At 39.9% G+C, this 15,583-nt stretch overlaps 1 protein-coding gene and 1 long non-coding RNA gene across 6 annotated transcripts in view; one reads left to right on the forward strand and one right to left on the reverse strand.

Moving 5' to 3' along the window:
* SAP130 (Sin3A associated protein 130) overlaps nucleotides 1-4,846 on the forward strand; it is a 92,530-nt gene extending 87,684 nt beyond the window's left edge. For all 5 annotated transcript variants that reach the window (XM_059394529.1, XM_059394528.1, XM_059394530.1 and 2 more), the window contains 3 exons: nucleotides 1,836-1,939; nucleotides 3,068-3,181; nucleotides 3,905-4,846. In XM_059394529.1, the coding sequence (XP_059250512.1) occupies nucleotides 1,836-1,939; nucleotides 3,068-3,181; nucleotides 3,905-4,063 (377 nt within the window). In that variant the 3' untranslated portion in view covers nucleotides 4,064-4,846. The remainder of the gene's footprint in view (nucleotides 1-1,835; nucleotides 1,940-3,067; nucleotides 3,182-3,904) is intronic.
* Nucleotides 1-15,583, reverse strand: part of LOC132013992 (uncharacterized) — a 62,644-nt gene that overhangs the window by 3,830 nt on the left and 43,231 nt on the right. The window lies entirely within an intron of this gene.

The raw sequence follows: 15,583 nt of genomic DNA on the forward strand, positions 1-15,583 counted from the left end.
CATTGGGGGAGATCAGCTAAAGAGAACTTAGGATCTCTGTGTTCTTTTCTACAACTAACTGCATGTGAATCTCCAGTTACCTTAAAAGTTTAAAAAATTATTTAAATTATATACACGCTAATATTTGCCTACTAGATAGGGGATTGTTTTTTTAACGGATAAACTTCTTTTTTTTTTTTTTTTAAAGATTTTATTTATTTATTCGACAGAGAGAGATCACAAGTAGGCAGAGAGAGAGGAGGAAGCAGGCTCCCTGCCGAGCAGAGAGCCCGATACGGGGCTCGATCCCAGGACCCTGAGATCATGACCTGAGCCGAAGGCAGCGGCTCAACCCACTGAGCCACCCAGGCGCCCTAACGGATAAACTTCTTAAAGCAGTTTTAGTTTCACAATAAAATTGAATAGAAGGTTCAGGGATTTCCCATGTACCCTGAGTCCTCACTCATGACAGCCTCCCCCACAGTCAACACCCGACCACATTGGTGCATTTGGTACATTTGATGAACCTACACTAACAACATCATTGTCACCCAGAGTTCATCACTTACATTAGCACTCGGTCTTGGTGTTCTGCCTTCTGTGGGCTTCATAAATATAAAGGTAGTCTTTTCAAGAATAAATTTTTAAAGAAAGTAAAATTTTTAAAATATTTTAAGTAACTTTTAATTATTTTAAATTTTTAATTAATGTATAAATACATTTTTTTAAGATTTATTTATTATACAGAGAGAGATGGAGAAGCAGGCTCCCTGAGGAGTAAGGATCCCAACATGGGGCTCCATCCCAGGACTCTGGGATCATGACCTGAGCCGAGGGCAAACCCTTAACTGACAGAGCCACCCAGGTGCCCCTATAAATACATTTTAAGTTGTGGTTAAACAGTGGTTAAAACTTCATGTACACAGCTCAACTCACCTTTGTCAAGTATCTCTCAATCCTACTTTACCTCTCCCCATCCAATGATATGTTTCATATTTATTTTACTATAGTTCTAGTTACTGGACTTTTCTATCCGAATGTGAAAATGCTATTCAAATTTGATTCATTTCTCCATGATCCAGATAACACCAGAAAGCTTCTAAATTTCATCCCCAATTCTCCACATGCTTGCAAGCATCACTCATGAGCAGGGCTTCAGGCCACCAGAGACCATTTCCCTTCCTTTAAGAGATTAGGATATTAATTTGCTCTCTTTCAAACTCACTAGATTAGCACAATATGTCTTTACAGCATTCTTTGGGAGTGAACAAAAGAAGAAACTTTGGGATGCCTGGGTGGCTCAGTTGGTTGAGCAACTGGCTTCAGCTCCGGTCACAATCCTGGAGTCCTAGGATTGAGTCCTGCATTGGGCTCTCTGCTCAGGCGGGGATCCTGCTTCTCCTCCCTCTGATCTCTCCCCTCTCATGCTCTCTCTCTCCCTTTCTTGCTCTCTCTCTCTCAAATAAATAAGTAAAATCTTTAAAAAAAAAAAAAAAAGAAAGAAAAGAAAAGAAACTTATTCATGTAAACATTTAAGTAAAGAAATTCTCGGGGCGCCTGGGTGGCTCAGTGGATTAAGCCGCTACCTTCGGCTCAGGTCATGATCTCAGTGTCCTGGGATCGAGCCCCGCATCGGGCTCTTTGCTCAGCGGGAGCCTGCTTCTCTCTCTCTCTCTGCCTGACTCTCTGCCTACTTGTGATCTCTCTCTCTGTCAAATAAATAAATAAAATCTTTAAAAAAAAAAAAAAAAAAAAAAAAAGAAAGAAATTCTTGATGAAATGCATCAGTAACTTGAAACCACATTATTTTAGTTTTATAAAAATTGAAATATACTTTTCTTTTTAAATGGTTCCAGAAGAGAAGAAAGCTATGCTGCAGGAAATAGCTAACCAGAAAGGGGTATCCTGTCGTGCTCAAGGCTGGAAAGTTCACCTCTGTGCTGCTCAATTGCTACAGCTGGTGGGTAGAATTCTAGTCGTTGTTATGTACTGTTGCAGAGAGGAACAGATGCTGGAGGCATTTGCATTCATAGAGTATTTCCTTTTGAGTAATTCTGAAGCATTCCCAATTAACAAGGGTCATGCAGAATTTTTATGTGTAACATATAATATTATAATTACTATATCTATCTCAGAGATACAGTTCAAACATATCTTATTCTGGTACCCAGAACCAAAATATATTGAACAACTGTGGTGTAAGACCTACAGTTAAGGTTCCATATTTTATGTTACTGTGAATCTAAAACAGCCTCAAATGGCCTAACTATAAGCCCTTGCTCCCCACCATGCTCCTTATCACAGGGACCAGACTCCACTCCCACTTCTTCCTGATGAGTGGGCTTTAGTTCCCTGCCAGTTTGCAATATTGTTCAGATAAGCTGTCACATCCCCATGGTAACCAGGGAACACCTCTCCCTCTCGATACTACAAAGCCTGCCTCCTACAGCCCCTGCTTGTTCACTCTGTTCCTGAGTGCAGCCCCTGCGTGGCCCTGCGTGGTGTGTGGTGTCTTCCTCCCCTGGGCTGTGAGTATATTGACTAGTAAACTGCTGTTGATCTCATGTGTCCAGTGTTGGTGGGTGTTACTTGTCCGTTTCCATAACCCTGGGGTGGGAATTCTTCCTTCACCAAGGAGGTGAAGGGGGGAGGCAATCAAAACAACAACCTCATGAAGTTTTTCCATCTTTGGAGTAGCTGTGATCTGAAGAACATTATCTATTATGACTATCTTTAAGGGGAAAAAAAAATGCCATGGGTACTTTTTGTACTTTAGAAAAGCATGTTTCTATGAAACCTTTAGACTGTTTTTTTAGAGCAGTTGTGAATTCAGGGAAGGTTTTTTTAGGGGGGGGGTATTTAAAAGTTATCCTTGAAGATGGGCCCTAAATTATGACAGATTGTTAATCATTGCTGATCAATTTCCCTTGCTGTACATTAGTGCCCTAGTCCTTGAGAGAAAGGATTCTATCACCCAAACAGCTCTCATCCCAGTTTACAGAAGTGATTCAAGGTGGGTGCATTTGCCTGAGGTTATCAAGGAAAAGTATCTCTGAGGCCATGATGCCCTTCCTCTTGTGTGTTGCAGACGAATCTAGAACATGATGTTTATGAAAGACTCACCAACCTGCAGGAAGGGATTATCCCAAAGAAAAAAGCGGCAACTGATGATGATCTACACCGAATAAATGAACTGATACAGGTTTGGCATATCCCTTTCTCTCTGATCATCCAGTTTGTGATGTTGTCACTACACTATCTTACTTCTCCCATTTCCCTCCCTCTTTCATTAATATCTTTAGTAAAAACCTACTATTTGGGATGCCTGAGTGGCTCAGTTGGTTGAGCATCCAGTTCTTTGTTTCGATTCAAGTCACGATCTCAGGGGTCATGGAATTGAGCCTCATGTTGGGCTTGTGCTCCACAGGGAGTCTGCTTAAGACTGTCTCTTTCCCCCTCTGCTCCCCCTACCACCAACACCACTGCCCCCACCAACTCGCAGCACATGTTCACTCTCTTTAAAATAAATTAATAGGGTGCCTGGGTGGCTCAGTGGGTTAAGCCTTTGTCTTTGGCTCGGGTTGTGATCTCAGGGTCCTGGGATCAAGGCCTGTGTCTGGCTTTCTGCTCGGCGGGGAGCCTGCATCCTCTCTCTCTCTGCCTGCCTCTCTGCCTACTTGTGATCTGTCTGTCAAATAAGTGAATTTAAAAATCTTTAAAAAATAAATAAACAAATAAATAAATAAAATTAATAAATCTTAAAAAAAGAAGAACTTATTTACTTTAGCCTGCATTACCAAGAAAGATTAAAACATTTTTTTTCTGTGTGGAAGCCTCAAGAGTGGCCTCAATCCATAGGTGAAAAGTTACTTGAAAACCTGGTGACCTCCTCTTTACTGATTGGTGACAATGTCTTCTGTTACAGGGAAATATGCAGCGGTGTAAACTTGTGATGGACCAGATCAGTGAGGCCAGAGACTCCATGCTTAAAGTTTTAGATCATAAAGACCGTGTTCTGAAGCTTCTAAACAAGAATGGGACTGTCAAGAAGGTGTCAAAATTGAAGCGAAAGGAAAAAGTCTAGACTCGGAAGAATCAGGACTTTGGAAACAGAATTTATGAAGAATGATGGTGGGGGTGGGGGGAGGGTTTTGGTTATTTTCAAAGTGGAACATTGAAATAAAGGAAGTGTTCCTTAATTCACACAAGAAAGCAGAGGGGCCCCATGGTACCTAGTGGCACCAACGGATCAGAGCTGTTCTGACACAGTGAACTCCATTCTCTCTTTCAAGCGTATCCCTCTTAAACTCGTTGTGTCATAAATGACTCCTGATGCATCAGTGTCTGCCAGTTAGAATCAGTGACACGAATGAATGGCTGGCAGTTTTCAGCCTTCTGGTTTATAAACTGTATTTATCTGATGGATTCCTGCAGGACTATACTGAGCCTGGACTGAAAGTGTCCACTTGGACCATCTGTTATCTCTCTACACTGAAAATCAAACCTCTTCCCCTCATCCTAGCCGGTTCTTAGACCTTCAAATGCCTGAGCTGGCCTTTTACAGCAGTGCCATGGCACCGAGAGACTTGCCACATCTCACATTCTAAAGGGTTTGAACTATTAATTCTTGTCATTTTTTTTTAAAGAACCATTTCACAGTGAAATTGTATATTGTCTGTCCCGCGTGTGTCAGAGTTGGGTTTTTGTGGAGGTTCAGAGCAGGCAACATCTGAAGTTGCTCTGAGATCCTTGTTCTGAAGTACGTTCTCGGTTATTTGTACTTCTGTAGCTGGTGTGATGCTGTTAATTGTATGTACCGCACATCTCCAGATGTTAATAAAGGACTCAAAGAGGTTTTTGTACATGAGCAGTTTGCATCTTTTTATAAAGTGAATCAGTGCCATGATGATCACCACATGAGTGTGTCCTACTATGATTTCTTACACAATGTTGAGAGTCTACTCTGCCAAATTTTGTTTTTCCACATAAATGGGTTCCACTTATCCTGGTATTTTAAAGAGGTCATCATGGTAAAGTCTGTTGGCTCTTGCTTATCTAAAGTACTAGACTATTTTGTCCCACTGCAGGTATAAATTGGTCAAATTATAGAACAATTAAGGCTGCAGGAATTGGGGTCAAAGTGCCACAGGGGGTGGATTTTCTTCACAAGGTTGTTCTTGCTCTGAGCTACCTGAATAGTTTGGTAGCTAGGCTTGCTTCCTTTGAATACAAACTAGCATCTCCCTCCCTTCTAGCTGGATGTTCTCATTTCTTAGGACCTGGTTGCCAGATTGGGCCTGGAGCTCTCCTCTTTGCCCTGACCTGAATAGATTTGAGACAGGGACTCTGTTCCTGTTCTGACCAGGTCTTTGGGACCAATGCTGTCTCATATGAAACAGTCTTCTAGTTGAAATGGAAAACTCATCTGGTATAGCAGTGGTAAAGAAGCAAAGCAGGCTTCTTGTTAGGCCGAGTAGGCCTGTGTAGTGTAGGCTAAGAAGTCTTCGGAATAATCTCCACCATTTCACGGAGCCAACTTTAAAAGATATTATTGGTTATTTGCTAGACACCAGTATAGTGTGCTAGACTGTGCTAGAAGAATGTTCCTTTGCCTCAGTTTCTCCTGTGCACATAACTGCCCACAGTTATGTGATCTCATGTGGTGTGCTAGCTATGATTCAGGTACTTGGGATCCTGCATTTCAGACCTGTTCTCTCCAAAGATACTGTCACCACAATTTAAACTTCGATAATTTCGTCAAAGGAAGCTTGTCAGTGCAGGTTAGAACAATAGGGTTTGCAGTATTTCCTTGCCTTACACAGAACTTGGGAGAGTCTTGTCTGTGTATACTATGTTGTTTAAAAACAGCTTTGTTGAGGATTAACCTATAATAATCTAAACATCTCAAAGTATACAATTTGGTAAGATTTGATGTGTATGTATTCCCATTTCACCATCACCACGGTCAAAGTTAGGAACATTTCCATCAGACCCAGTAGTTTCTCCTGTTGCCTCTGATTTCTTACCCCTGGCCCCTACCTGCCTCCCTATCTTCAGACAAGCCTTAGTCTGCTTTCCGTCAGTAGATTAGTTTGCATTTTTTGGAGTTGTATGTGACTAAAATTGTACAATGTATTCTTTGAGGGAGGGAATGTGCTTTCTTTACTAAGCATAATGGAAACTTAATCTTGAGATTTATCCATGTTTCTAGAGTTCATTGCTTTTTGCTGCTGAGTACCAAGCTCTCCACTGTATGGATATTCCAAACACAGGTTGTTGATCTGTTCACCTGTAGAAAGACATTCAAGCTGTTAGCAGCATTGGGTTATTACAGATACAACTTTGTACATTTATGTTCTTTACATGGACACATATTTATACATAACTTTGTAATTCCTGATATTAGTTGTGCTTTCCAGGGATTTATAAACAGGAGATAGGCCAGAGATCAAGTGGCTTTGGTCCAGAAAAATATCATTCACAAATTTAAAGATTAGGAAGATTTTGAAATATATATATATATATTTTTTAAGATTTTCTTTATTTATTTGACAGAGGTCACAAGTAGGCAGAGAGGCAGGCAGAGAGAGAGGAAGGGAAGCAGATTCCCCGCCGATCAGAGAGCCAGATGTGGGGCTCGATCCCAGGACCCTGGGATCATGACCTGGGCCGAAGGCAGAGGCTTTAACCCACTGAGCCACCCAGGTGCCCCTTGGAAATATATTTGAGGTAAGACCTGGATTTGGCTTTTTTTCTCTACAGTGGAAAAATCAAAGAAAGAAATCTGGGGTGGGGGAGGGAGTTTTAACCCATTTGCTTTGTCTAGAGAATCTTCCATATATCTTTTTTTTTTTAAACCTGGATATTTCAAAACCTCATTAAATAGGAAATGCCTTCTAGTATTTTCATTTTCAGTGATTTTATCACAGTAATAATATAGACTTACACAATTTTATTTTTTTATTATTTTTTTAGACTTACACAATTTTAGAGTGTAAAAGTTATTTAAAGATTGTACAGTTCAGGGCACCTGGGTGGCTCAGTGGGTTGGGCCTCTGCCTTAGGCTCAGGTCAGGATCTCAGAGTCCTGGGATCAAGTCCCGCATCGGGCTCTCTGCTCTGCCGGAGAGACCTGCTTCCCCCTCTTTGCCTGCCTCTCTGCCTACTTGTGATTTCTGGCTGTCAAATAAATAAATAAATGTTTAAAAAAAAAAAAGATTATACAGTTCAACCCAACCTGTGAAAAAATGGACACCTTTGAAAGGATGTATTTTTTTGTACTTTTTTATTGTAAATTACAGCAAGCACAGATATAGAAAACTACATGAAACAAATGTAAAACTTCATAAATTTTTAAAAGAACAACTTTGAAATTATCACCCACGGTAAAAAAAAAAAAAAAAAACAGAACTTTGTTATTCATATCAGAAGTCCCACAATGGGACGCCTGGGTGGCTCAGTTGGTTAAGCAGCTGCCTTCGGCTCAGGTCATGATCCCAGCGTCCTGGGATCGAGTCCCACATTGGGCTCCTTGCTCCACGGGGAGCCTGCTTCTCCCTCTGACTCTGCCTTCCACTCTGTCTGCCTGTGCTCGCTTTCTTTCGCTCACGCTCTATCTCTGACAAATAAATAAATAAAATCTTTAAAAAAAAAAAAAAAAAAAAAGAAGTCCCACAAATGGAGCACCTGGGTGGCTCAGTTGGTTAAGCTGCTGCCTTTGGCTCAGTCATGATCCCAAGGTCCTGGGATCAACCCCCGCATCAGGCTCCCTGCTCAGCAGAGAGCCTGCTTCCCCCACTCTTTCTCTGCATGCCACTCTGCCTACTTTTGCTCTCTCTATCCCTCTGTCAAATAAATAAATAAAATCTAAAAAAAAAAAAAAAAAAGTCCCACAACTGCTTGATCAGAATCACAGCTCTCTACCTCCCCCAAAATAGCCATTGTCTTGACTTTCTCCTTCAAATAACCAATTTTATTGTGGTACAATTATGTAGAGCAGAACACCCAAATCTTAAGAGTTTTATGCTTTTTTACAAATACATACACCCTTGGCTGACATCTAAATAAAGATATGACATTACCATAACCCTAGAAAGAGGGCTCCTTTATAGTCAACACCCCAAGCCCCCTACCAAGATAAACCCTGATCTGTCCATTATCACAGATCAGTTTTGTCTGTTCTTGAACTTCATAAAACTGGAATCATGGAGTACATATTTGTGTCTTAGAGATTCGTCCACTTGTATGTATCATAAATTGTTCCTTTTTACTGCTGAGTGGTAGTCTACTGTGTGAACGTGCAAGTTTGTTCATTTTGCTATTGAAGGACGTCTTGCTTGCTTCCGGTTTTTGACCATTGTAAATAAGCTATTATAAACATTTAGATGCAGGTTTTGTGTGGAAATAAAATTTCAAATCCATTGGATAAAAACAAGGAATGTGATTGCTGGCTCATAAGGTAACATGTAAAGTTTTGTGAGAAACTTCCAAACTAGGGACCCTGGGTGGCTCTTGATCCCAGGGTCCTCACCAGGGAGCCAGCTTCTCCCTCTCTGCTAAGGCTCTGCCTGCTTGTGCTCTCTCTCTGTCAAGTAAATAAATAAAATCTTGAAAAAAAAAAAAAAAAACTTCCAAACCAACAATGAATGACAGTTATTGTTGCTCCATATCCTCTCCAAAGTTTAGTGTTGTTCACATTCTGAATTTTAGCCATTCTAATAGGTAGGTAGTGGTATCTCACTCTTATTTGTAGTTCCCTAATGACATGATGTTGAGCACTTCTCATATGCTCATTTGACATCTCAAATCGTTTTTGGTAAGGTATCTATTTAGATCTTTGCCCATATGTTAATTAGGCTGTTTTCTGATTGAAATCTTTTTTTAAGATTTCATTTACTTAAGAGAGTAGGAGAGAGAGAAAGCACGAGCAGGAAGGAGGGGGAGAAGGAGAAGCAGGCACCCCACCGAGCAGAGAACCCACTGCAGGACTCAGTCCCAGGACATTGGGATCACAACCCAAGCTGAAGGCAGATGCTTAACTGACTGAGCCACCCAGTTACCCTTCTGTTTGAGTTTTAAGAGTTCATTGTATACTTAGGATACCAGTCCTATTTTCAGAAAGATAGGCATTTTACAAATGCCTTCTTGCTGTCTATGGCATGTCTTTCCATTTACTTACTAGCACCTTTTGAAGGGCAGTAGTTTTCAATTTTAGCAAAGTACATTGGGTGCCTGGTGGCTCAGTCGTTAACCATCTGCCTTCAGCTTGGGTCATGATCCCAAAGTCTTGGGATCAAGTCCCACATCTGGCTCCCTGCAGGGAACCTGCTTCTCCCTCTCCCTCTCCCCCTGCTTGTATTCCCTCTCTCCTTGTCTCTCTCCCTCTGTCAAATAAATAAATAAATAATCTTTTAAAAAAAAAAGTACAACATCAATATCTTTCTGTGCGTGGAGTGTGCTTTTGGATTATATCTAGACTCATCACCAAATCCAACATCATCTAGATTTTCTCCTATGTTTTATTATAGAAGTTTTTTTCTGGTTTACATTTAGGTCTGTGATTCATTTTGAGATAATTTTTGTGACATTGGTGAGGTCTGTGCACCTGTTTGTGTGTGTGTATTTCCAATTATTCCAGTACCATTTGTTGAAAGGACTCTCCATTAAACTACCGTTGCTTCATTTGTCAAAGATAAGTTAACTGTTTTGTATGGCACTATGTCTGCGCTCTCTGTTCTGTTCTCTTGACATGCTTGTTTATTCGTTCACCCCTACCACTCTTTCAATCACTCGCTTTAGACGAAGTCTTGAATTTGAGCAGTATGGGTTCTCCAACTTTGTTCTTCATTGTTGTGTTAGCTATCCTGGGTCTTTTATCTCTTCATATAGAGTCTGTTGATAGCTATGAAATACCCTGCTGGAATTTGGATTAGGATTACACAGAAGCTATAGTAAGTTGAGAAAGAATTGACTTAAAATATTGAGTGTTCTGGTCCATAAATATGGATAACTCCATTTGTTTAGGTGTTCTATTTTTTCAAAAGAGTTTTGTAATTTTCCTCATATACATCTTGTACATATTTCATTAGATTTATACCTAAGTATTTCACTTTGTATGTATGCTAGTGTAAATGGTACTGTGTAGGATGCCTGGGTATCTCAGTGAGTTAAGCATCTGCCTTTGGGTCAGGTCATGATCTCAGGGTCCTGGGATCCAGTTCTGAGTCGGGCTCCCTGCTCAGTGGGAAGCCTGCTTCACCCTCTGCTTCTGCCCCTCCCCCTGCTTGTGCATATTCTCTCTCTTTCTGACAAATAAATAAAATCTTTTATAAATAAATAAATAAATAAATAAATAAATAATGGTGCTGTGTTTTTTATTTCAAATTCTAATTGTTCACCGGTAGTATATAGGAAAGCAGTCAACATTTATATACTCTTAACCTTATAGGCTGTGATATTGCTATATTAACAAGAATTCTTTTGTCAAATTTTGGGGAACTTTCTACATAAACAATGCCATCTGTGAACAAATACAGTTTTATTTCTTCTTTCCCAGTCTGTATGGTTTTTTTTTAATTTAATTTTATTTTTTCAGTGTTCCAAGATTCATTGTTTATGCACCACACCTAGTGCTCCATGCATTACGTACCCTCCTTAATACCCACCACCAGGCTCACCTGTCCTCCCTCCTCCCTCCACTCCAAAACCCTAGTTTATTTCTCAGAGTCCACAGTCTCTCTCTTTGTCTCCCCCTCCGATTTCCCCCAATTCACTTTTCCTTTCTTTCTCCGAATGTCCTCCATGTTATTCCTTATGCTTCACAAATAAGTGAAACAATATAATTGACTTTCTCTGCTTGACTGATTTCACTCAGCATAATCTCCTCCAGTCCCATCCATGTTGATACAAAAGTTGGGTATTCATCCTTTCTGATGGCTTTGTAATATTCCATTGTGTATATGGACCACGTCTCCTTTATCCTAAATTCGTCTGTTGAAGGGCATCTTGGCTGTTGTGGTTTTTTTTTTTAAGATTTTATTTATTTATTTGACAGAGACATAGCGAGAGAGAGGGAACACAGCAGAGGGAGAGGCAAGCAGAGGGAGAAGCAGGCTTCCTGCAGAGCAGGGAGCCTCATACGGGGCTCAATCCCAGGACTCCGGATCATGACCTGAGCCAAAGGCAAATGACTAATGACTGAGACACCTAGGTGTTCTGCATACTGGCTCATTCCACAGTTTGGCTACTGTGGCCATTGCTGCTATGAACACTGAAATACATATGGCTCTTCTTTTCACTGCATCTGTACCTTTGGGGTAAATACCCAATAATGCAATTGGAGGGTCAAATGGTAGCTCCGTTTTTAATTTCTTAAGGAAATTAAATTAAATTTCCACACTGTTTTCCAAACTGGCTGCACCAACTTGCATTCCCACCAACAGTGTAAGAGGATTCCCCTTTCTCCACATCCTCTCCAACACTTGTTTACTGCCTTGTGACTTTTGGCCATTCTATCTGGTGTAAGGTGGTATCTCAATGTGGTTTTGATTTTAATTTCCCTGATGGCTAATGATGAACATTTTTTCATGTCTCTGTTAGCCATTTGTATGTCTTCTTTGAAAAAGTGTCTGCTATGGGGCGCCTGGGTGGCTCAGTGGGTTAAGCCTCTACCTTCGGCTCAGGTCATGATCCCAGAGGCCTGGGATCGAGTCCCGCATAGGGCTCTCTGCTAAGCAGGGAGCCTGCTTCTCCTCATCTCTCTCTCTGTCTGTCTCTCTGCCTATTTGTGATCTCTCTCTCTGTCAAATAAATAAATAAAATCTTTAAAAAAAAAAAAAAAAGAAAGTGTCTGCTCATATCTTCTGCCCATTTTTTGACGTGATTATCTGTGTTGTGGTATGTGCTCACCATAGCACATACCTTCCCCAATGTCCATCACCCAGCCACCCTATCCCTACCCTCCCTCACCCCCCAGCAACCCTCAGTTTGTTTTGTGAGATTAAGAGTCTCTTATGGTTTGTCTCCCTCCCGGGAAGTTCTTTATAGATCTTGGATATCAGCCCTTTGTCTGTAGTGTCATCTGAGAATATCTTCTCCCATTCTGTGGGTTGCCTCTTTGTTTTGTTGACTGTTTCCTTTGCTATGCCAGTCTTTATAAGTTTTACTTCTTTTTCCTTGTCTTACTGCACTGGACAGGACTTGCAGTAAGATGTTGAGTAAGAGTAGTAAGAGGGAGTATCCTTGCCTTGTTTCCAATCTTAGGGATAAAGTGTCCTATTTCTCACCATTAGGTATAATGTTAGCTGTAGGAGCTTTTGGTAGAAGTTCTTTATTAAGCTGAGGAAATTCTCCTCTATTGCTAGCTTTCCTAGCAATAGAGTTGCTATTTGAAAATTGAGCTTTATTTTTAAGTATGTTCTTATCACAGATATCATGTATTTTCTTTAGCATGTTTATGTAGTAGATTACTTAAATTGATTTTTAATCAAACTAGCATATCTGGAATAAATTCTACTTGCTATGGTGTATAGTTCTTTTTACACATTGTTAGTTTCAACTTACTGATGTTTAGTTGCATCTGTGCATGAGAGATAGTGGTCTTTGGTTAATTTTTTTACATTAGAAGGGTCAGGTTGATGCTCGTGTTTGGGTTATGAAGTATTCTCTCTGCTTCTGTTTTCTGGAGAGGACTGTAGAGAATTCTTATAAATTTGTACTTAAATGTTTTGTCAGAAAAAAAAATTAAATGTTTGGTCACATTCATTAGTGAAAACATCTGGTTCTGGTGCTATTTTTTTTTTTAATTGCCAGTTAGTGATTCAATTTTTATTTTTTATTTTATTTTTTTTAAAGATTTAATTTATTTATTGATCAGAGAGAGATCACAAGTAGGCAGAGAGGCAGGCAGAGAGAGAGAGGAGGAAGCAGGCTCCCCACTGAGCAGAGAGACCAGTGTGGGGCTCGATCCCAGGACCCTGATATCATGACCTGAGCCAAAGGCAGAGGTTTTAACCCACTGAGCCAGCCAGGCGCCCCTACTGATTCAATTTTTAAAATAGCTATAGTCCTGGGGTTCCTGGGTGGCTCAGTGGGTTAAGCCTCTGCCTTCAGTTCAGGTTGTGATCTCCGGTCCTGGGATGGAGCCCTGCATCAGGCTCTGCTCAGCAGGGAGCCAGCTTCCCTGCCCTCAACTCCCTACCTCTTTGCCTTCTTGTGATCTCTCTCTCTCTCTTTCTCTCTCTGTGCCAAATAAATGAATAAATAAAATCTTTTTTAAAAGTAAAATAAAATAGGGACGCCTGGGTGGCTCAGTTGGTTAAGCAGCTGCCTTCGGCTCAGGTCATGATCCCGGCGTCCTGGGATCGAGTCCCACATCGGGCTCCTTGCTCCGCAGGGAGCCTGCTTCTCCCTCTGCCTCTGCCTGCCATTCTGTCTGCCTGTGCTTGCACTCTGTATCTCTCTCTCTCTCTCTGACAAATAAATAAATAAAAATCTTAAAAAAAAAAGTAAAATAAAATAGATATAGTCCTAGTTCTCCTTGTGTGAGATTTGGCAATTTTATTAAAGGAATTTTACTATTTCATCTAAGTTAATAATTTGTGGGCATGGAGTTTTTGTAGCATTCTTTTACTATCTTTTTCATGTCCATGGAATCAGTAGTGATAACCTTTCTTTCTTTTTTTTTTTTTTTTTTTTTTTAATTTGAGACAGGGGCACCTGGCTGGCTCAGTCAGAAGTACGTGCAACTCTTGATCTCAGAGTAAAAAGTCCAGGCCCCCATATTGGGTATAGAGATTACTTAAACTGCTTTTTTAAAAACTGAGTCATAATTCACATAACATGCAATTGACCTACTTGAACTGTGCAATACAATGACTTTTACTACATTCACAGAGTATCAATCATATCAATCACCACAATCAATTTTAGAATATTTTCATTGTCCCCAAAACAAGCCCTTTACTCTGTAATCACTATTCCCATTTTTAGGAGTTTAATCCATTTTGAGTTAACTATTGCATTGGTGTGAGGTAGAGGATGCAACTTTATTCTTTCATCTATGGCTCACCAGTCTTCCTGCTACCTGTTAAAAAGACTATTATTTCACCATGGAATTGTCCTGGCAATTTGTCAAAGATAACTTAGCTATATAAGTGAAGAATTACTTCTGAACTCTAAATTTTTTATAAGATTTTACTTTTAAGTTATCTCTACACCCAATGTGAGGCTTGAACTTACAACCCTGAGATCAAAAGTTGCATGCTGTACTTACTCCACCAGCCAGGTGCCCCTGAACTCTCAATTCTATTTCACTGATCTATATGTCTAAATTTAGGCCACACTGTCTTGTCTTACCTAAACGTTTTAGTAAGTTTCAAATTTGGAAAGTGTGAGTTCTCTTTTTTGTAATTCTTTTTCAAGATTATTCTGGCTGTCCTAGGTTCTTTGAATTTCCAGGTCAATGTTAAGATTACCCTGTCAGTTTCTGCAAATAAGTCAATGGGACTTTGGTAGGTATTATGTTGAATCTATATAATTTTGGGAAATTTTGCCACCTTAATTTTAAATTGTCTGATCTGTGACTACAGACTGTCTTTCCATATATTTAGTTCTAATTTCATTTTTTTCAATAGTGTTCTATAGTATTCAAAGTTTTTCACTTCTTAAACTCAGATACAACTTTTTAAAAATATTCTTTTAAAGATTTTATTTATTTGAGTGAGAGAGCATGAGCAGGGGGAAGGGGCAGAGGAAGAAGAAAACTCCCTGCTGTTCAGAGAGCCCAATGTGGGGCTCTATTCCAGGACCCTGGGATCATGACCTGAGCTGCAGGTAGAGGTTTAAGTGACTGAGCCACTCAGGCACCCTAAATATAGTTTCATTTATTCTGAAACAGCTTGAATGACATAGAATTCACACACCACCCAGTTGATCCATTTAAAGTATACAACTCAGTGGTTTTTGATATGTTACATTATTTCTTAATTATAATAAATAACATATAAACATAAAAGTTGCCACTTTAACCATTTTGAGTAAAGAATTAGGTGGAATTAATTACATTAACAGTATGTAAACAACACCATCTGTTTCCAAAATGTTTTCATTACCCCTTTGTAACCATTAAGCAATAACTCCTCATTCCCCCTGCCCCAAGCCCTGGTGGTCTCTAAACTGTTTCTCTCTATGGATTTGTCATTTTAGGTACCTCATGTAAATGGATTCATACCATATTTGTCCTTTGTGTCTGTATTATTTCACTTAGCATAAGCTTTTCAGGGTTCAATCAGGTTGTAGTGTGCATCAAAACTTCATTTCTTTTTATGTCTGAGTAATATTCTGTTCTATGTATATATCACATTTTATCCATTTACCTGTTGATGTACACTTGGATTGTTTTTACCTTTTGGACTGCAAATAATGTTTTTTTTAATTTTTTATTTTTTATAAACATATATTTTTATCCCCAGGGGTACAGGTCTGTGAATCACCAGGTTTACACACTTCACAGCACTCACCAAAGCACATACCCTCCCCAATGTCCATAATCCCACTCCCTTCTCCCAATCCCCCTCCCCCCAGCAACCCTCAGTTTGTTTTGTGA

The sequence above is a fragment of the Mustela nigripes genome, chromosome 3, assembly GCF_022355385.1.
Source record: "Mustela nigripes isolate SB6536 chromosome 3, MUSNIG.SB6536, whole genome shotgun sequence".
NCBI classification, from domain to species: Eukaryota; Metazoa; Chordata; class Mammalia; order Carnivora; family Mustelidae; genus Mustela; species Mustela nigripes.